The sequence below is a fragment of the Bombina bombina genome, chromosome 11 (assembly GCF_027579735.1).
Source record: "Bombina bombina isolate aBomBom1 chromosome 11, aBomBom1.pri, whole genome shotgun sequence".
NCBI lineage: Eukaryota > Metazoa > Chordata > Amphibia > Anura > Bombinatoridae > Bombina > Bombina bombina.
The window spans coordinates 106,646,439-106,668,807 of record NC_069509.1 but is presented as its reverse complement, the minus strand read 5'-3'; the positions used below and the strand labels follow the sequence as shown (position 1 = coordinate 106,668,807).

Below are 22,369 nucleotides of genomic sequence, written 5' to 3'. Positions count from 1 at the left end.
AGATGATCAGGAGCGAGCAATGCACCCACAGCTGTGCTAGTGGTTGTGAAGTGGGGTAAAGCAGCAGATGATCAGGAGCTAGCACAGTGCTGACAGCTGTGCTAATGGTTGTGAGGTGGGTTAAGCAGCAGATGATCAGGAGCAAGCATAGTGCTGACAGCTGTGCTAGTGGTTGTGAGTTGGGGTAAGCAGCAGATGATTAGGAGCTAGCACAGTGCTGACAGCTGTGCTAGTGGTTGTGAGGTGGGGTAAGCAGCAGATGATCAGGAGCTAGCACAGTGCTGACAGCTGTGCTAATGGTTGTGAGGTGGGTTAAGCAGCAGATGATCAGGAGCAAGCATAGTGCTGACAGCTGTGCTAGTGGTTGTGAGTTGGGGTAAGCAGCAGATGATTAGGAGCTAGCACAGTGCTGACAGCTGTGCTAGTGGTTGTGAGGTGGGGTAAAGCAGCAGATGATCAGGAGTGAGCAATGCACTGACAGCTGTGCTAGTGGTTGTGGGGTGGGGTAAGCAGCAGATGATCAGGAGCTAGCACAGTGCTGACAGCTGTGCTAGTGGTTGTGAGGTGGGGTAAAGCAGCAGATGATCAGGAGCTAGCACAGTGCTGACAGCTGTGCTAGTGGTTGTGAGGTGGGGTAAAGCAGCAGATGATCAGGAGCGAGCAATGAACTGACAGCTGTGCTAGTGGTTGTGAGTTGGGGTAAGCAGCAGATGATCAGGAGCTAGCACAGTGCTGACAGCTGTGCTAGTAGTTGTGAGGTGGGGTAAGCAGCAGATGATCAGGAGCTAGCACAGTGCTGACAGCTGTGCTAGTGATTGTGAGGTGGGGTAAAGCAGCAGATGATCAGGAGCTAGCACAGTGCTGACAGCTGTGCTAGTGGTTGTGAGGTGGGGTAAAGCAGCAGATGATCAGGAGTGAGCAATGCACTGACACCTGTGCTAGTGGTTGTGAGGTGGGGTAAGCAGCAGATGATCAGGAGCTAGCATAGATTGACAGCTGTGCTAGTGGTTGAGAGGTGGGATAAGCAGCAGATGATCAGGAGCTAGCACAGTGCTGACAGCTGTGCTAGTGGTTGTGAGGTGGGGTAAGCAGCAGATGACCAGGATCTAGCACAGTGCTGACAGCTGTGCTAGTGGTTGTGAGGTGGGGTAAAGCAGCAGATGATCAGGAGCTAGCACAGTGCTGACAGCTGTGCTAGTGGTTTTGAGGTGGGGTAAAGCAGCAGATGATCAGGAGCGAGCAATGCACCCACAGCTGTGCTAGTGGTTGTGAGTTGGGGTAAAGCAGCAGATGATCAGGAGCGAGCAATGCACCCACAGCTGTACTAGTGGTTGTGAGGTGGGGTAAAGCAGCAGATGATCAGGAGCTAGCACAGTGCTGACAGCTGTGCTAGTGGTTGTGAGGTGGGGTAAAGCAGCAGATGATCAGGAGCGAGTAATGCACTGACAGCTGTGCTAGTGGTTGTGAGGTGGGGTAAGCAGCAGATGATCAGGAGCTAGCACAGTGCTGACAGCTGTGCTAATGGTTGTGAGGTGGGTTAAGCAGCAGATGATCAGGAGCAAGCATAGTGCTGACAGCTGTGCTAGTGGTTGTGAGTTGGGGTAAGCAGCAGATGATTAGGAGCTAGCATAGTGCTGACAGCTGTGCTAGTGAAGTGGGGTAAGCAGCAGATGATCAGGAGCTAGCACAGTGCTGACAGCTGTGCTAGTGGTTGTGAGGTGGGGTAAAGCAGCAGATGATCAGGAGCTAGCACAGTGCTGACAGCTGTGCTAGTGATTGTGAGGTGGGGTAAAGCAGCAGATGATCAGGAGCTAGCATAGATTGACAGCTGTGCTAGTGGTTGTGAGGTGGGGTAAGCAGCAGATGATTAGGAGCTAGCATAGTGCTGACAGCTGTGCTAGTGAAGTGGGGTAAGCAGCAGATGATCAGGAGCTAGCACAGTGCTGACAGCTGTGCTAGTGGTTGTGAGGTGGGGTAAGCAGCAGATGATCAGGAGCTAGCATAGATTGACAGCTGTGCAAGTGGTTGTGAGGTGGGGTAAGCAGCAGATGATTAGGAGCTAGCATAGTGCTGACAGCTGTGCTAGTGAAGTGGGGTAAGCAGCAGATGATCAGGAGCTAGCACAGTGCTGACAGCTGTGCTAGTGGTTGTGAGGTGGGTAAGCAGCAGATGATCAGGAGCTAGCACAGTGCTGACAGCTGTGCTAATGGTTGTGAGGTGGGTTAAGCAGCAGATGATCAGGAGCTAGCATAGATTGACAGCTGTGCTAGTGGTTGTGAGGTGGGGTAAGCAGCAGATGATTAGGAGCTAGCATAGTGCTGACAGCTGTGCTAGTGAAGTGGGGTAAGCAGCAGATGATCAGGAGCTAGCACAGTGCTGACAGCTGTGCTAGTGGTTGTGAGGTGGGGTAAAGTAGCAGATGATCAGGAGCTAGCACAGTGCTGACAGCTGTGCTAGTGGTTGTGAGGTGGGGTAAGCAGCAGATGATCAGGAGCTAGCACAGTGCTGACAGCTGTGCTAATGGTTGTGAGGTGGGGTAAAGCAGCAGATGATCAGGAGTGAGCAATGCACTGACAGCTGTGCTACTGGTTGTGAGGTGGGGTAAGCAGCAGATGATCCGGAGCTAGCACAGTGCTGACAGCTGTGCTAATGGTTGTGAGATGGGGTAAAGCAGCAGATGATCAGGAGCAAGCACAGTGCTGACAGCTGTGCTAGTGGTTGTGAGCTGGGTAAAGCAGCAGATGATCAGGAGCTAGCACAGTGCTGACAGCTGTGCTAGTGGTTGTGAGGTGGGTAAAGCAGCAGATGATCAGGAGCTAGCACAGTGCTGACAGCTGTGCTAATGGTTGTGAGATGGGGTAAAAGCAGCAGATGATCAGGAGCAAGCACAGTGCTGACAGCTGTGCTAGTGGTTGTGAGGTGGGGTAAAGCAGCAGATGATCAGGAGCTAGCACAGTGCTGACAGCTGTGCTAGTGGTTGTGAGGTGGGGTAAAGCAGCAGATGATCAGGAGCTAGCACAGTGCTGACAGCTGTGCTAGTGATTGTGAGGTGGGGTAAAGCAGCAGATGATCAGGAGCTAGCACAGTGCTGAAAGCTGTGCTAGTGGTTGTGAGGTGGGGTAAAGCAGCAGATGATCAGGAGTGAGCAATGCACTGACAGCTGTGCTAGTGGTTGTGAGGTGGGGTAAGCAGCAGATGATCAGGAGCTAGCATAGATTGACAGCTGTGCTAGTGGTTGTGAGGTGGGGTAAGCAGCAGATGATCAGGAGCTAGCACAGTGCTGACAGCTGTGCTAGTGGTTGTGAGGTGGGGTAAAGCAGCAGATGATCAGGAGCTAGCACAGTGCTGAAAGCTGTGCTAGTGGTTGTGAGGTGGGGTAAAGCAGCAGATGATCAGGAGCGAGCAATGCACTGACAGCTGTGCTAGTGGTTGTGAGGTGGGGTAAAGCTGCAGATGATCAGGAGCTAGCATAGATTGACAGCTGTGCTAGTGGTTGTGGGTGGGGGTAAGCAGCAGATGATTAGGAGCTAGCATAGTGCTGACAGCTGTGCTAGAGAAGTGGGGTAAGCAGCAGATGATCAGGAGCTAGCACAGTGCTGACAGCTGTGCTAGTGGTTGTGAGGTGGGGTAAGCAGCAGATGATCAGGAGCTAGCATAGATTGACAGCTGTGCTAGTGGTTGTGAGGTGGGGTAAGCAGCAGATGATTAGGAGCTAGCATAGTGCTGACAGCTGTGCTAGTGAAGTGGGGATAAAGAGCAGATGATCAGGAGCTAGCACAGTGCTGACAGCTGTGCTAGTGGTTGTGAGGTGGGGTAAGCAGCAGATGATCAGGAGCTAGCACAGTGCTGACAGCTGTGCTAATGGTTGTGAGGTGGATTAAGCAGCAGATGATCAGGAGCTAGCATAGATTGACAGCTGTGCTAGTGGTTGTGAGGTGGGGTAAGCAGCAGATGATTAGGAGCTAGCATAGTGCTGACAGCTGTGCTAGTGAAGTGGGGTAAGCAGCAGATGATCAGGAGCTAGCACAGTGCTGAAAGCTGTGCTAGTGGTTGTGAGGTGGGGTAAAGCAGCAGATGATCAGGAGCTAGCACAGTGCTGACAGCTGTGCTAGTGGTTGTGAGGTGGGGTAAGCAGCAGATGATCAGGAGCTAGCATAGATTGACAGCTGTGCTAGTGGTTGTGAGGTGGGGTAAGCAGCAGATGATCAGGAGCTAGCACAGTGCTGACAGCTGTGCTAGTGGTTGTGAGGTGGGGTAAAGCAGCAGATGATCAGGAGCTAGCACAGTGCTGACAGCTGTGCTAGTGGTTGTGAGGTGGGGTAAAGCAGCAGATGATCAGGAGCGAGCAATGCACTGACAGCTGTGCTAGTGGTTGTGAGGTGGGGTAAAGCTGCAGATGATCAGGAGCTAGCATAGATTGACAGCTGTGCTAGTGGTTGTGAGGTGGGGTAAGCAGCAGATGATTAGGAGCTAGCATAATGCTGACAGCTGTGCTAGAGAAGTGGGGTAAGCAGCAGATGATCAGGAGCTAGCACAGTGCTGACAGCTGTGCTAGTGGTTGTGAGGTGGGGGTAAGCAGCAGATGATCAGGAGCTAGCATAGATTGACAGCTGTGCTAGTGCTTGTGAGGTGGGGTAAGCAGCAGATGATTAGGAGCTAGCATAGTGCTGACAGCTGTGCTAGTGAAGTGGGGTAAGCAGCAGATGATCAGGAGCTAGCACAGTGCTGACAGCTGTGCTAATGGTTGTGAGGTGGGTTAAGCAGCAGATGATCAGGAGCTAGCATAGATTGACAGCTGTGCTAGTGGTTGTGAGGTGGGGTAAGCAGCAGATGATTAGGAGCTAGCATAGTGCTGACAGCTGTGCTAGTGAAGTGGGGTAAGCAGCAGATGATCAGGAGCTAGCACAGTGCTGAAAGCTGTGCTAGTGGTTGTGAGGTGGGGTAAAGCAGCAGATGATCAGGAGCTAGCACAGTGCTGACAGCTGTGCTAGTGGTTGTGAGGTGGGGTAAGCAGCAGATGATCAGGAGCTAGCACAGTGCTGACAGCTGTGCTAATGGCTGTGAGGTGGGGTAAAGCAGCAGATGATCAGGAGTGAGCAATGCACTGACAGCTGTGCTACTGGTTGTGAGGTGGGGTAAGCAGCAGATGATCCGGAGCTAGCACAGTGCTGACAGCTGTGCTAATGGTTGTGAGATGGGGTAAAGCAGCAGATGATCAGGAGCAAGCACAGTGCTGACAGCTGTGCTAGTGGTTGTGAGGTGGGTAAAGCAGCAGATGATCAGGAGCTAGCACAGTGCTGACAGCTGTGCTAGTGGTTGTGAGGTGGGGTAAAGCAGCAGATGATCAGGAGCTAGCACAGTGCTGACAGCTGTGCTAGTGGTTGTGAGGTGGGGTAAAGCAGCAGATGATCAGGAGCTAGCACAGTGCTGACAGCTGTGCTAGTGGTTGTGAGGTGGGGTAAAGCAGCAGATGATCAGGAGCTAGCACAGTGCTGACAGCTGTGCTAGTGGTTGTGAGGTGGGGTAAAGCAGCAGATGATCCGGAGCGAGGAATGCACTGACAGCTGTGCTAGTGGTTGTGAGTTGGGGTAAGCAGCAGATGATCAGGAGCTAGCACAGTGCTGACAGCTGTGCTAGTGGTTGTGAGGTGGGTTAAGCAGCAGATGATCAGGAGCTAGCATAGATTGACAGCTGTGCTAGTGGTTGTGAGGTGGGGTAAGCAGCAGATGATTAGGAGCTAGCATAGTGCTGACAGCTGTGCTAGTGAAGTGGGGTAAGCAGCAGATGATCAGGAGCTAGCACAGTGCTGAAAGCTGTGCTAGTGGTTGTGAGGTGGGGTAAAGCAGCAGATGATCAGGAGCTAGCACAGTGCTGACAGCTGTGCTAGTGGTTGTGAGGTGGGGTAAGCAGCAGATGATCAGGAGCTAGCACAGTGCTGACAGCTGTGCTAATGGCTGTGAGGTGGGGTAAAGCAGCAGATGATCAGGAGTGAGCAATGCACTGACAGCTGTGCTACTGGTTGTGAGGTGGGGTAAGCAGCAGATGATCCGGAGCTAGCACAGTGCTGACAGCTGTGCTAATGGTTGTGAGATGGGGTAAAGCAGCAGATGATCAGGAGCAAGCACAGTGCTGACAGCTGTGCTAGTGGTTGTGAGGTGGGTAAAGCAGCAGATGATCAGGAGCTAGCACAGTGCTGACAGCTGTGCTAGTGGTTGTGAGGTGGGGTAAAGCAGCAGATGATCAGGAGCTAGCACAGTGCTGACAGCTGTGCTAGTGGTTGTGAGGTGGGGTAAAGCAGCAGATGATCAGGAGCTAGCACAGTGCTGACAGCTGTGCTAGTGGTTGTGAGGTGGGGTAAAGCAGCAGATGATCAGGAGCTAGCACAGTGCTGACAGCTGTGCTAGTGGTTGTGAGGTGGGGTAAAGCAGCAGATGATCAGGAGCGAGGAATGCACTGACAGCTGTGCTAGTGGTTGTGAGTTGGGGTAAGCAGCAGATGATCAGGAGCTAGCACAGTGCTGACAGCTGTGCTAGTGGTTGTGAGGTGGGGTAAGCAGCAGATGATCAGGAGCTAGCACAGTGCTGACAGCTGTGCTAGTGGTTGTGAGGTGGGGTAAAGCAGCAGATGATCAGGAGCTAGCACAGTGCTGACAGCTGTGCTAGTGATTGAGGTGGGGTAAAGCAGCAGATGATCAGGAGCTAGCACAGTGCTGACAGCTGTGCTAGTGGTTGTGAGGTGGGGTAAAGCAGCAGATGATCAGGAGCGAGGAATGCACTGACAGCTGTGCTAGTGGTTGTGAGTTGGGGTAAGCAGCAGATGATCAGGAGCTAGCACATTGCTGACAGCTGTGCTAGTGGTTGTGAGGTGGGGTAAGCAGCAGATGATCAGGAGCTAGCACAGTGCTGACAGCTGTGCTAGTGGTTGTGAGGTGGGGTAAAGCAGCAGATGATCAGGAGCTAGCACAGTGCTGACAGCTGTGCTAGTGATTGTGAGGTGGGGTAAAGCAGCAGATGATCAGGAGCTAGCACAGTGCTGACAGCTGTGCTAGTGATTATGAGGTGGGGTAAAGCAGCAGATGATCAGGAGCTAGCACAGTGCTGACAGCTGTGCTAGTGGTTGTGAGGTGGGGTAAAGCAGCAGATGATCAGGAGCGAGCAATGCACTGACAGCTGTGCTAGTGGTTGTGAGGTGGGGTAAGCAGCAGATGATCAGGAGCTAGCATAGATTGACAGCTGTGCTAGTGGTTGTGAGGTGGGGTAAGCAGCAGATGATCAGGAGCTAGCACAGTGCTGACAGCTGTGCTAGTGGTTGTGAGGTGGGGTAAAGCAGCAGATGATCAGGAGCTAGCACAGTGCTGACAGCTGTGCTAGTGGTTGTGAGGTGGAGTAAAGCAGCAGATGATCAGGAGCGAGCAATGCACTGACAGCTGTGCTAGTGGTTGTGAGGTGGGGTAAAGCTGCAGATGATCAGGAGCTAGCATAGATTGACAGCTGTGCTAGTGGTTGTGAGGTGGGGTAAGCAGCAGATGATTAGGAGCTAGCATAGTGCTGACAGCTGTGCTAGTGAAGTGGGGTAAGCAGCAGATGATCAGGAGCTAGCACAGTGCTGACAGCTGTGCTAGTGGTTGTGAGGTGGGGTAAGCAGCAGATGATCAGGAGCTAGCATAGATTGACAGCTGTGCTAGTGGTTGTGAGGTGGGGTAAGCAGCAGATGATCAGGAGCTAGCACAGTGCTGACAGCTGTGCTAGTGATTGAGGTGGGGTAAAGCAGCAGATGATCAGGAGCTAGCACAGTGCTGACAGCTGTGCTAGTGGTTGTGAGGTGGGGTAAAGCAGCAGATGATCAGGAGCGAGGAATGCACTGACAGCTGTGCTAGTGGTTGTGAGTTGGGGTAAGCAGCAGATGATCAGGAGCTAGCACAGTGCTGACAGCTGTGCTAGTGGTTGTGAGGTGGGGTAAGCAGCAGATGATCAGGAGCTAGCACAGTGCTGACAGCTGTGCTAGTGGTTGTGAGGTGGGGTAAAGCAGCAGATGATCAGGAGCTAGCACAGTGCTGACAGCTGTGCTAGTGATTGTGAGGTGGGGTAAAGCAGCAGATGATCAGGAGCTAGCACAGTGCTGACAGCTGTGCTAGTGATTATGAGGTGGGGTAAAGCAGCAGATGATCAGGAGCTAGCACAGTGCTGACAGCTGTGCTAGTGGTTGTGAGGTGGGGTAAAGCAGCAGATGATCAGGAGTGAGCAATGCACTGACAGCTGTGCTAGTGGTTGTGAGGTGGGGTAAGCAGCAGATGATCAGGAGCTAGCATAGATTGACAGCTGTGCTAGTGGTTGTGAGGTGGGGTAAGCAGCAGATGATCAGGAGCTAGCACAGTGCTGACAGCTGTGCTAGTGGTTGTGAGGTGGGGTAAAGCAGCAGATGATCAGGAGCTAGCACAGTGCTGACAGCTGTGCTAGTGGTTGTGAGGTGGAGTAAAGCAGCAGATGATCAGGAGCGAGCAATGCACTGACAGCTGTGCTAGTGGTTGTGAGGTGGGGTAAAGCTGCAGATGATCAGGAGCTAGCATAGATTGACAGCTGTGCTAGTGGTTGTGAGGTGGGGTAAGCAGCAGATGATTAGGAGCTAGCATAGTGCTGACAGCTGTGCTAGTGAAGTGGGGTAAGCAGCAGATGATCAGGAGCTAGCACAGTGCTGACAGCTGTGCTAGTGGTTGTGAGGTGGGGTAAGCAGCAGATGATCAGGAGCTAGCATAGATTGACAGCTGTGCTAGTGGTTGTGAGGTGGGGTAAGCAGCAGATGATTAGGAGCTAGCATAGTGCTGACAGCTGTGCTAGTGAAGTGGGGTAAGCAGCAGATGATCAGGAGCTAGCACAGTGCTGACAGCTGTGCTAGTGGTTGTGAGGTGGGGTAAGCAGCAGATGATCAGGAGCTAGCACAGTGCTGACAGCTGTGCTAATGGTTGTGAGGTGGGTTAAGCAGCAGATGATCAGGAGCTAGCATAGATTGACAGCTGTGCTAGTGGTTGTGAGGTGGGGTAAGCAGCAGATGATTAGGAGCTAGCATAGTGCTGACAGCTGTGCTAGTGAAGTGGGGTAAGCAGCAGATGATCAAGAGCTAGCACAGTGCTGACAGCTGTGCTAGTGGTTGTGAGGTGGGGTAAAGCAGCAGATGATCAGGAGCTAGCACAGTGCTGACAGCTGTGCTAGTGGTTGTGAGGTGGGGTAAGCAGCAGATGATCAGGAGCTAGCACAGTGCTGACAGCTGTGCTAGTGCTTGTGAGGTGGGGTAAAGCAGTAGATGATCAGGAGTGAGCAATGCACTGACAGCTGTGCTACTGGTTGTGAGGTGGGGTAAGCAGCAGATGATCCGGAGCTAGCACAGTGCTGACAGCTGTGCTAATGGTTGTGAGATGGGGTAAAGCAGCAGATGATCAGGAGCAAGCACAGTGCTGACAGCTGTGCTAGTGGTTGTGAGGTGGGTAAAGCAGCAGATGATCAGGAGCTAGCACAGTGCTGACAGCTGTGCTAGTGGTTGTGAGGTGGGGTAAGCAGCAGATGATTAGGAGCTAGCATAGTGCTGACAGCTGTGCTAGTGAAGTGGGGTAAGCAGCAGATGATCAGGAGCTAGCACAGTGCTGACAGCTGTGCTAGTGGTTGTGAGGTGGGGTAAGCAGCAGATGATCAGGAGCTAGCATAGATTGACAGCTGTGCTAGTGGTTGTGAGGTGGGGTAAGCAGCAGATGATTAGGAGCTAGCATAGTGCTGACAGCTGTGCTAGTGAAGTGGGGTAAGCAGCATATGATCAAGAGCTAGCACAGTGCTGACAGCTGTGCTAGTGGTTGTGAGGTGGGGTAAAGCAGCAGATGATCAGGAGCTAGCACAGTGCTGACAGCTGTGCTAGTGGTTGTGAGGTGGGGTAAGCAGCAGATGATCAGGAGCTAGCACAGTGCTGACAGCTGTGCTAATGGTTGTGAGGTGGGGTAAAGCAGTAGATGATCAGGAGTGAGCAATGCACTGACAGCTGTGCTACTGGTTGTGAGGTGGGGTAAGCAGCAGATGATCCGGAGCTAGCACAGTGCTGACAGCTGTGCTAATGGTTGTGAGATGGGGTAAAGCAGCAGATGATCAGGAGCAAGCACAGTGCTGACAGCTGTGCTAGTGGTTGTGAGGTGGGTAAAGCAGCAGATGATCAGGAGCTAGCACAGTGCTGACAGCTGTGCTAGTGGTTGTGAGGTGGGTAAAGCAGCAGATGATCAGGAGCTAGCACAGTGCTGACAGCTGTGCTAATGGTTGTGAGATGGGGTAAAAGCAGCAGATGATCAGGAGCAAGCACAGTGCTGACAGCTGTGCTAGTGGTTGTGAGGTGGGGTAAAGCAGCAGATGATCAGGAGCTAGCACAGTGCTGACAGCTGTGCTAGTGGTTGTGAGGTGGGGTAAAGCAGCAGATGATCAGGAGCTAGCACAGTGCTGACAGCTGTGCTAGTGGTTGTGAGGTGGGGTAAAGCAGCAGATGATCAGGAGCGAGGAATGCACTGACAGCTGTGCTAGTGGTTGTGAGTTGGGGTAAGCAGCAGATGATCAGGAGCTAGCACAGTGCTGACAGCTGTGCTAGTGGTTGTGAGGTGGGGTAAGCAGCAGATGATCAGGAGCTAGCACAGTGCTGACAGCTGTGCTAGTGGTTGTGAGGTGGGGTAAAGCAGCAGATGATCAGGAGCTAGCACAGTGCTGACAGCTGTGCTAGTGATTGTGAGGTGGGGTAAAGCAGCAGATGATCAGGAGCTAGCACAGTGCTGACAGCTGTGCTAGTGATTGTGAGGTGGGGTAAAGCAGCAGATGATCAGGAGCTAGCACAGTGCTGACAGCTGTGCTAGTGGTTGTGAGGTGGGGTAAAGCAGCAGATGATCAGGAGTGAGCAATGCACTGACAGCTGTGCTAGTGGTTGTGAGGTGGGGTAAGCAGCAGATGATCAGGAGCTAGCATAGATTGACAGCTGTGCTAGTGGTTGTGAGGTGGGGTAAGCAGCAGATGATCAGGAGCTAGCACAGTGCTGACAGCTGTGCTAGTGGTTGTGAGGTGGGGTAAAGCAGCAGATGATCAGGAGCTAGCACAGTGCTGACAGCTGTGCTAGTGGTTGTGAGGTGGGGTAAAGCAGCAGATGATCAGGAGCGAGCAATGCACTGACAGCTGTGCTAGTGGTTGTGAGGTGGGGTAAGCAGCAGATGATCAGGAGCTAGCACAGTGCTGACAGCTGTGCTAGTGGTTGTGAGGTGGGGTAAAGCAGCAGATGATCAGGAGTGAGCAATGCACTGACAGCTGTGCTAGTGGTTGTGAGGTGGGGTAAGCAGCAGATGATCAGGAGCTAGCACAGTGCTGACAGCTGTGCTAGTGGTTGTGAGGTGGGGTAAAGCAGCAGATTATCAGGAGCTAGCACAGTGCTGACAGCTGTGCTAGTGGTTGTGAGGTGGGGTAAAGCAGCAGATGATCAGGAGTGAGCAATGCACTGACAGCTGTGCTAGTGGTTGTGAGGTGGGGTAAGCAGCAGATGACCAGGATCTAGCACAGTGCTGACAGCTGTGCTAGTGGTTGTGAGGTGGGGTAAAGCAGCAGATGATCAGGAGCGAGGAATGCACTGACAGCTGTGCTAGTGGTTGTGAGTTGGGGTAAGCAGCAGATGATCAGGAGCTAGCACAGTGCTGACAGCTGTGCTAGTGGTTGTGAGGTGGGGTAAGCAGCAGATGATCAGGAGCTAGCACAGTGCTGACAGCTGTGCTAGTGGTTGTGAGGTGGGGTAAAGCAGCAGATGATCAGGAGCTAGCACAGTGCTGACAGCTGTGCTAGTGATTGTGAGGTGGGGTAAAGCAGCAGATGATCAGGAGCTAGCACAGTGCTGACAGCTGTGCTAGTGATTGTGAGGTGGGGTAAGCAGCAGATGATCAGGAGCTAGCACAGTGCTGACAGCTGTGCTAGTGGTTGTGAGGTGGGGTAAAGCAGCAGATGATCAGGAGTGAGCAATGCACTGACAGCTGTGCTAGTGGTTGTGAGGTGGGGTAAGCAGCAGATGATCAGGAGCTAGCATAGATTGACAGCTGTGCTAGTGGTTGTGAGGTGGGGTAAGCAGCAGATGATCAGGAGCTAGCACAGTGCTGACAGCTGTGCTAGTGGTTGTGAGGTGGGGTAAAGCAGCAGATGATCAGGAGTGAGCAATGCACTGACAGCTGTGCTAGTGGTTGTGAGGTGGGGTAAGCAGCAGATGATCAGGAGCTAGCACAGTGCTGACAGCTGTGCTAGTGGTTGTGAGGTGGGGTAAAGCAGCAGATTATCAGGAGCTAGCACAGTGCTGACAGCTGTGCTAGTGGTTGTGAGGTGGGGTAAAGCAGCAGATGATCAGGAGTGAGCAATGCACTGACAGCTGTGCTAGTGGTTGTGAGGTGGGGTAAAGCAGCAGATGATCAGGAGTGAGCAATGCACTGACAGCTGTGCTAGTGGTTGTGAGGTGGGGTAAGCAGCAGATGACCAGGATCTAGCACAGTGCTGACAGCCTGTGCTAGCAGTCACTAAGAAGTTAAAAACGCTGTGCTAGCAGTTAAAAACGCTGTGCTAGCAGTCACTAAGCAGTTAAAAATGCTGTGCTAGCAGTCACTAAGCAGTTAAAAACGCTGTGCTAGCAGTCACTAAGCAGTTAAGAACGCTGTGCTAGCAGTCACTAAGCAGTTAAAAACGCTGTGCTAGCAGTCACTAAGCAGTTAAAAACGCTGTGCTAGCAGTCACTAAGCAGTTAAGAACGCTGTGCTAGCAGTCACTAAGCAGTTAAAAACGCTGTGCTAGCAGTCACTAAGCAGTTAAAAACGCTGTGCTAGTAGTCACTAAGCAGTGGAAGCACTGGAGTTGTGGATCTGTTAGAAGCTCTGGAGTGAACCCTGGAGGAGGGTCTGTGACTGTGGGCTTCCTTAAATGCGGGGACTGGCTCTGGAGGTCAAGGGCCCTGGTGGGGGTGGGGCCCTTCTCTAATTTTCGCCCAACGGCCCTGTTTGGTCTCAGTCCGCCCCTGACTACAATGATATCTTGCACATATCAAAATTAATAATATTCTTAATAAAATACAGCTTTCCTATAATGTCAATAATGACAACAATATCAGCTGAATATTTTGCTAATCATATTCATATATTTTGGGAGTCTTTACCACCTTCTAGTGTACAGGAGTTGAATTCCCAGGAGTAATGGCTTATGTACTCTTATAACCCTTATAAAAGAGAAATACACAAATACATTAGAGCATATTTTTCATACATTTTTATGCCACTTTAAATGTCAAAATGCTGTTATAGGCAAGTGTGGCTAACAAGCTGCTAACTGACAGAAGCAATGCTAAAGCAGCACTGCAAAGCACAGTAGGAAAAACAACAGTCTGGCTTGGAGTGAAGCAGGGATGATCTGTGAAATGACATCTCTTACAGCAGGTTTTCTACCACACAACACACCTGCTTTCTCTCACATCCTTCCTGTATCTGCTTTGGCTGCTGTGCTCCCCAGTATCATTGAACTGATAACAGTGTAAGTTAAACTATTGTTTTTACCTGTTGTGTCCTGGATCTGCCAAATAATGTTTTTGTTAGACCATAGACCATAAAAAGGTGTGTGTGATTTATACCCGGTCCTACAGAGCCATAAAGTACATAGCAGTTGTGGTGGTTTACTTACTGGCAGTCCGAAGAGGTTGGCTTGTAATAAAAGGCTGGAACTTTAGACTCAAATTTTCCTTGTGCAAGTTCATTTCCCAGGCATGCCATGTACTGCAAAAAAAAAGGCAGATGGCACTATAAATGTATGTGCAATGCATGTGCAAATAATCTGGAAACGTAATGGTATTCTAAATATTATTTAAACTGGTCAAAATAACAGCATTGCAACCACATAACTGGTAAGAGCCACATAAAATTATGCATTTCATTTATAAGTTCAGATTCTCAATAAAGAAGATTATATCTTTAATAACCAATTGTATGGGGTCCTGTCAGATATATTTTTCATAGCTTGTCACATTTCTTCTTCTTTTTTATATAACAATCCTCCCAATATTTCTCAGACTCTAAACATAAGGCAGGAGGGTAGGGTGTGTCAGGGAGACTGATAGGCAGAGCATGAGGGGGTGGAGTCAGGGAGTGCAGAGGTTGAGTGTGACATGAGTAGAAGTAGGCATGAAGTGGATTCCACGGGCATGGCAGTTTATACAGAAAAAAAGGTGTAGGAGAGAAACTGTTTCTATAACAGAACTATCCCTCCAAAAGAGGGAATTTGGGGAAATATGGCGAGGAAGAGTAACAAGCTGTATAAAAATAATTTATATTAATTTGCTTCTTGTTAAAATAAGCTTGATTCTACAGTTATCATAATTATGTATAAGATATCACTCTACGAGGTGAATATGTTTTTCAGGGGGAAAAAAGGGTTTACTCTTTAATTCTAGAAAATGAGGTATCATGTACCAAATATAGTTAAAGGGACATTAAACACTTTGAGATGGTAATATAAAATGATAAATTGTATATATAAAACAACTCTGCAATATACTTTCATTATTTATTTTGTCCTCTTTGCCTGTAATTCCATTCTGAAATTGTGAGCTTTTCAGTTCCTGTTAGAAATGGAAGTGCAGAACACTGTTAAATCCAGCACAACCATTGGCTGCACAATCTAGTGACCTATTTATAACTGACCCTAATTGGCCACAGTAGAGAAGGTAACAAGTTACAACATGGCAGCTCCCAGTGTTTTATAGACACTAAAACTTTACACTTATTTTGTCACTTTTTAAACAACTAATGAAACTTTAAAAAATACATCTACATGTTAGTCACGAACTAATCTTTTATTTGAATGCATCATTCTATCTAGCATGTATTTAGTGTTTAATGTCCCTTTAACTGATAATGGTTGTTTTCTTTAGAAATATCTCAATAAAAAACTGAATTTTTAAAAAAAAAAAAAATTTTTTTTATATTAACCATGATTAAAAAAACATCAAAACAGTTATTAACATCAAAACAGTTATTATTTTATTCCCTTCTGTAACTCACTTTCAGTTAATATTAAAGTGAAAGTTGACACTCAAAAGTAATTCTCTTAAGCAAAAGTAATTTAGTACTCCCAAACCAGATTTTGGAACTACAGTGGTTAAAAAACATAATTTATGCCTACCTGATATATTACTTTCTTTCATGGTGGTGAGAGGCAACGAAGCCATTAAACCTGGGAATTACTCTTTTTGACCACTAGGAGGAGGTAAAGATTGCAAAACCTGAAGAGCTCTATGAAGCCCTTCCCATCTTATTGGTAATCGGTCTGACATATAGCGAAGCAAGAAAGGAAGGAAAAGAAAACATAATTTATGCTTACCTGATAAATTAATTTATTATATGGTGGTGAGAGTCCACGATCCATTACTCCTGGGGATTACTCTTCTCTATGTTAGTAGGATGGCAAAGATTCACAAACTCCAAGAGCCCTATAAAATCCCTCCCACCTCAAAGTGAAATAAGAAAAAGGAATACGAACTATAAAAGGGGAAGGGAAAAAAGATGTGCTAAAGAAATAATTAACCCTAAAAACATAAGGGTGGGGTCTTGTGGACTCTCATCACCATGATGCCGTCGTTAGCACTCAAGGGGTTAAAATAAACCAAATGGGCTGAATATTCCTTGACATGTATATATATTTTTTTTAGTAGATAACCCTAAGTATTGATCTAGGCCCATTTTGGTATATTTCATGCCACCATTTCACCGCCAAATGCGATCAAATAAAAAAAATGGTTAACTTTTTCACAAACTTTAGGTTTCTCACTAAATTATTTACAAACAGCTTGTGCAATTATGGCACAAATGGTAGTAAATGCTTTTCTGGGATCCCCTTTGTTCAGAAATAGCAGACATATATGGCTTTGGCATTGCTTTTTGGTAATCAGAAAGCCGCTAAATGCCTCTGCGCACCACACGTGTATTATGCCCAGCAGTAAAGGGGCTAATTAGGGCGCATGTAGGTTTAATATTAGCTTTAGTGTAGTAGACAACCCAAAGTATTGATCTAGGCCCATTTTAGTATATTTCATGCCACCATTTCACTGCCAAGTGCAATTAAATAAAAAAAATCGTTCACTTTTTCACAAACTTTAGGTTTCTCACTGAAATTATTTACAGCTTGTGCAATTATGGCTCAAATGGTTGTAAATGCTTCTCTGGGATCCCCTTTGTTCAGAAATAGCAGACATATGTCGTTGCTTTTTGGTAAATAGAAGGCTGCTAAATGCCGCTACGCACCACACTTGTATTATGCCCTGCAGTGAAGGGGTTAATTAGGTAGCTTGTTGGAAGCTTGTATGGTTAATTTTAGCCTTAGTGTAGAGATCAGTCTCCCACCTGACACATTCCACCCCCTGATCCCTCCCAAACAGCTTTCCTCCCCCACACCACAATTGTCCCCACCATCTTAAGTACTGTCAGTACTAAAATAAAAGGCTTTTTTAATTTTATTTAAATTCTGCCTTGTAGGATCCCACCTTAGCCCCTAACCTCCCTGATCCCCCCCAAACAGCTCTCTAACCCTTCCCCCTTCTACCTATTTCCCGTTATCAGTTTGCCATATAATTAGCTTTTTTTTTTTTTTAAAACAAAAAAAACACAATTTTCCTGTAGTGTAGCTGCCCCCCCTCAATAACCTACCCCACCCCCTCCCAGATCCCTTATATAAGCTTTTTCCCCCTTCTCTCTCCTTCCTTCCCTTTACACTTTGTCCCATAGTGTAGCGCTCCCACCCGCTCCTGCCCTCGTGCGTGGGCGCGCCTCCGCTCCCGTGCGTGCTCCCGGCACCCCCGCACGCGCTCCCGGTGCCCCCGCACATGCTCCCGCCCCCTCCACCGGAAATCCTCCAGCGATGGCCTGCCCACCCACCTCCCTGCAATGGCTCCCACCAACGTTCGGCACCATCGCTGGCCGATGCAGTGAGGGGGCTAACCTACTACGTTGTAGACATACCCTGCAGGTCCTTTGACCATCAGCCATTGCAAGCTATGCACATCTTTATAAGTAATAAGGTAGTTGATAAAATATTTGTTCTAATAAGGCACTATATGTTTGCCACATAAAGCTGCAGGGAATCAAGTGTCAAACGGGCTGGTTATCTCACACATAATTCATTACATGAGGAACAATTAAATCTGTAGGTGAGACTAACCATAAACTCAACATATCTATGTAATGTTATCTCTAAACCTATCTCTGCAATGTTATCTCTGAACTTAAGCCCCCTTTAGCACAGTTTGGTTAATCTTTTTTTAGATGGTTCATATGAGAATGGCCAAAAACCCCTGTTTTATGCTGCATTTTAGAGGTGTGATTTTGGAGTGCACCATGGTAAAAGACACGGCTTTTATCATCTTGAGCATTTAATAGGGGCATTCTCCTTATATTTGCCTGTTAACTTTGTTTGCTTTAAATTTGTTAAGAAAACCTTCCTCCTGAACTGTTTTAAGGTTATCATTCATCTATTATATTTGTTATACTACTGTGGTAGATACGCAGGCAGCCTATGTTGCTCAATATCCTAGAACTGCCGCCATTATATTGATTGTTTACATATGAGGTGTATGCAAGTCCCATAGAGGCCTGAGCCATTTTGGAAATGTGTATAATTTGAGGCCCTATGGAGGCCTATAGTAATTTAGAGAGTACACTAAGAGATTAAATACACCACCCTGCTATTATATCCCCCAATATCTACCCCTTATCTTTAGTTAGCACCTGTGGTCCAAGAGTGGCCACACTTTTTTACTTGGGGTACGCTTTACATTAACTTTTATATATTTTGGGGGTTCCTTGTTTATTATTAGTACTCTATGTATTGGGCCCAAGAGTGGCCATATTAACCTTCCCCCCAATCTCCACCCCTCATCTGTCTCTGACACATGTGGTCTAAGAGTGACCACTATTTCTCACTTGGGGTGTCCCTTACTTCTATTTTGTTTTTAGAATTTGGGGGGGCTCTTTACTGTATTTTTAAAATGAAAAAAAGGTTTATTATTATGTAGTTTGCACCTTTAATTTTAAGTATCTTATTATTGAAATAATTCAATAATAAGATACTTACAATTAAAGGTGCAAACTACATAATAAACCTATTTTTTTCATTTTAAAAATACAGTAAAGAGCCCCCCAAATTCTAAAAACAAAATAGAAGTAAGGGACACCCCAAGTGAGAAATAGTGGTCACTCTTAGACCACATGTGTCAGAGACAGATGAGGGGAGGAGATTGGGGGGAAGGTTAATATGGCCACTCTTGGGCCCAATACATAGAGTACTAATAATAAACAAGGAACCCCCAAAATATATAAAAGTTAATGTAAAGCGTACCCCAAGTAAAAAAGTAAAAAAAACCACAAAATATATAAAAGTTAATGTAAAGCGTACCCCAAGTAAAAAAGTAAAAAAGAAAAAAAGGCATTGCATTTTGCAGCTCTTATTGTGTTAGTCCTGATATGCCTTCAGTATATAGAGGCTTAGTGTGCCTGCATGAATATTGTGTAACTTTGAAGGTTCGAGGGTCATCCAGTTGGAAATTTATGTATAGATCTATATAGATATGCTGCTCTGGACTTTAATCTGACATTCTACTGTGTATGTAAATTCATATGACCTCTCTGTTGTTCTATCAGATGAATATTTGTACCGTGCAAACTAGATGTCATGCATGTTTGTAAACCTCAATAAAAATTATATAAAAAAAAACAAAATTTATGCTTACCTGATAAATTTATTTCTCTTGTGGTGTATCCAGTCCACGGGTTCATCCATTACTTGTGGGATATTCTCCTTCCCAACAGGAAGCTGCAAGAGGACACCCACAGCAGAGCTGTCTATATAGCTCCTCCCCTAACTGCCACCCCCAGTCATTCTCTTGCAGCTCTCGACAAGAAAGGAAGTATCAAGAGAGATGTGTTGACTTAGTGTAGTTTTTACCTTCAATCAAAAGTTTGTTATTTTTTAAACGGTACCGGCGTTGTACTGTTTTTACTCTCAGGCAGAAATTGGAAGAAGAATTCTGCCTGGAGGTTTTGATGATCTTAGCGGTTTGTAACTAAGGTCCATTGCTGTTCTCACACATAACTGAAGGTCTAGAAAATGCTGACAGTGCCTGGTATATTTAAGGTAAGCCTGATACAGTGATTTAACAACAACTGGGATCATGCTTGCAAATAAGGGTAATATTCATGTTAATACTTATATTACTTAGTGTAAAAACGTTTGCATGATTTATAAAAATAAAAACGTTTTTTCTCTGAGGGTGATAAATCTTTATTTGGGGCCTAGTTTTCCACATGGCTTGTTAGATTACTCCTAGGAGTACTTTTTTAAGGCCCTCTGACTTTGAGTGTATGGTAGGGAGGGGCCTATTTTCAAGCTCTAAATGTGCAGTTGATTTTCAGTCTGAGACATCCAGCTTCCCTGAAGGAGTCCTCTGGCTTATAGGACCTCTATAGAGGGTTTTGTTCCTGCAAAAATCGTTTTTAAGGGCAGGTAGGAGCCACAGCACAGCTGTGGCAGTGTGTTTGACTGTTTGTTAGCAGTTTTTAATGTTTTTCTAATTCGTTTTTGGGCCTGAGGGGTTAATCATCCATTTGCAAGTGGGTGCAATGCTGCTTTAGTCCCTTATACACACTGTAAAAATTTTGTAGATTCACACAGAGGGCCAAGCCGCTGCAGATGCAGTAGTTCCGGCAGGATCCGTGAGCTGGGGCGCATTGATCCAGGTAGAGGGCAGGTCACAAGGGGTGCTTGCTGAATATGAACGGCCGGTGTAGCCGAAAAATAGATACAAAAATACAAGGAGCACAGCAGCACTATCGCAAAGGAATCACAGGGCAAAACAAAGTAAAACAAAGTTTACCTTTATTGAAACGTGCTAAAAAAGTACACAACACCAAACTCCCTGACTAGTTTCGTGCTCAGTTGAGCACTTAACCATAGGGTAAGTTTGCTAGGTGTCAGCACACCCTATTTAAAGGGGCAGATACACCTGTAAGTGATTAGATAAAATAACAATCAAACATACTATTAAAAAATATATACATATGAATATGTATAAATCTAGCTATCACACAGAAAAACAAAATCTGTTCAAAATTGCATACACAATGTTAGTGAAGAAAATAATGAGATAATGATATGATAATGTGTTAACCTCTGATTATGTTACTGAACCTGTACACATAAACAAACAAGCATATTTCCTCATAATATGTCTAGTACTCTGCCATACACAATTAAAGATGCGTAACAAATGGATCTACATATGTATATGTGTAAAAGTAGAAATATCATAAATATGACCACATAATGTGACACCATAAAATAGGAAAATAAGAAAACAAGAAAACACACAAAGATAAAAAAATACAACTAGAAATACAGAGCTATAATCCTAACCATAATATTGATAGAACAAATTGTCACACAATACCTCACAAAAAGATACAATTATGTACAAATATACAGAATCGCAAAGGTTGCAGGATTATATATAATGAAAGGGCCTGTATTATAAATGTAAACAAAATTGTATTATATGGGTGACTGTCACATTTCCCAAATGTCAGTATATTAAAGATAGTATATTCTCTTTGATGTTGGACAAACTACCCTAAGAATAGCCTTTTCATAAGGGAACCAATGGTAGTACTTTAATAAATAAATAAATAAAATATCCATTGTTAATAACATAATATGTCGTTCATCTCAATCAAAGAGAATATATATACAAAAATTTCCAAAAAATTATTTTCTATGATCAAAATTGATACCAACTATTACACAATATACTTTGTCACTACAAAACTTGTTTATGTTCCATAAGTGTCGTGATATGCATTTTCTTAACCAGACAAAAGTGACCATAGTTTATACTCAACAAAAGAATTACTCAACAAAGTAACTCATGTCCCATTCACGATTCAAACCCAGGGGCGTGATGGTTCTAAGTTTATAAATCCAATATAATTCTTGTTTTGACAATAATTTGCACCTATCACCTACCTTGGGTGGGAACATGATACGATCAATCACTTGGACTTTCATATTGAAAACATTGGTCATATGCACTAAGTTAAAGTGCCTTGCCACTGCAGATTCTTTCACATATTCCCTAGTGTCCCTTATATGCTCTCTTATCCGGGACCTTAGTTCTCTGGTCGTTTGGCCAGTATACTGTAGATTACAATGCTTGCACTCAAGTAGATATACAATAAATGTGGTTCTGCAGTTTGCATAGAACTTATGTAAAAATTCATCGCCAGTTTGTGTGCTCTTAAAACCATTACCTACGCATATGAAGTTACAAGTAACACAAGGGCCATGACCACACTTGTAAGTCCCTTTCCTTCTAATCCAATCACTTTTATCCTGACTTTCAGAACAAATGAGACTAGAAGACAATGTAGGGGGTTTTTTCGACACAAATTTACAATTTCCAATGTGTGATCTTAAAACCTCATCCTCATTAAGTAAGTGAAGATTTTTCTTTAAAATAGAGCAAACTTGATTAAATTGGCTCGAATATTCCGTAGAAAAGACCACTGTTTCTTGTGTTACAGCATCACATCTAACCGATCCCTGGACCAACTCATGTTGTGATTTGGACCTCACCTCAATGTAACTCTGACTGAGTAATGATTCATTATATCCTCTCACCTTGAGTCGCTCAATTAATGCCATTGCTTGTTCATCAAATAGAACATCTGAATTAGTATTTCTGCGTAACCGCATTAGCTGACCTCTTGGAATTGAACGCACCAAGTGAAGAGGATGGCAGGATTTTGCATGCAGTATAGTATTACCTGCGGTTGACTTGCGATATGTATCACTTATAACTATTCCATGATCCTCTTCTCCCTTCAAAGTTAAGTCCAGGAAATTAGCTACAGTTCCATAGGTGTCACCTACAAAGCTAAGATTGAATTCATTTTGACTTAAATAAGCAAGATAGCCATTATAGTCAAAGGGCTCTTTGACCACAAATATCAGATCATCTATAAAACGCATGAAAAAGATGATCTGATCTTTAAATGGGTTTTCATGACAGTACAAATACCTATCCTCCCAGAATCCTACATACAAATTTGCGAACAAGGGGGCAAATTTTGCCCCCATGGCCGTCCCGCAAATCTGCATGTAGAACTCCTTGTTGAACATAAAATAATTGTGTTTGAGCAAGAAATCAATTATCTCGCACAAAACCAACTTAGTCTCCTCTGAGAACCTAGTATGACCATCAAAAAAATACTTTATGGCTTGTACACCCATGTGATGAGGGATACTTGAAT

The 22,369-nt window shown here is 46.1% G+C and overlaps 1 protein-coding gene across 1 annotated transcript in view; it reads right to left on the bottom strand.

The window, feature by feature from the left end:
• The window catches only part of ADAP1 (ArfGAP with dual PH domains 1), a 1,315,539-nt gene that overhangs the window by 896,176 nt on the left and 396,994 nt on the right, over positions 1–22,369 (bottom strand). Inside the window, exon 3 of the mRNA XM_053695288.1 lies at positions 13,701–13,792. Within this exon, the coding sequence (XP_053551263.1) occupies positions 13,701–13,792 (92 nt within the window). The remainder of the gene's footprint in view (positions 1–13,700; positions 13,793–22,369) is intronic.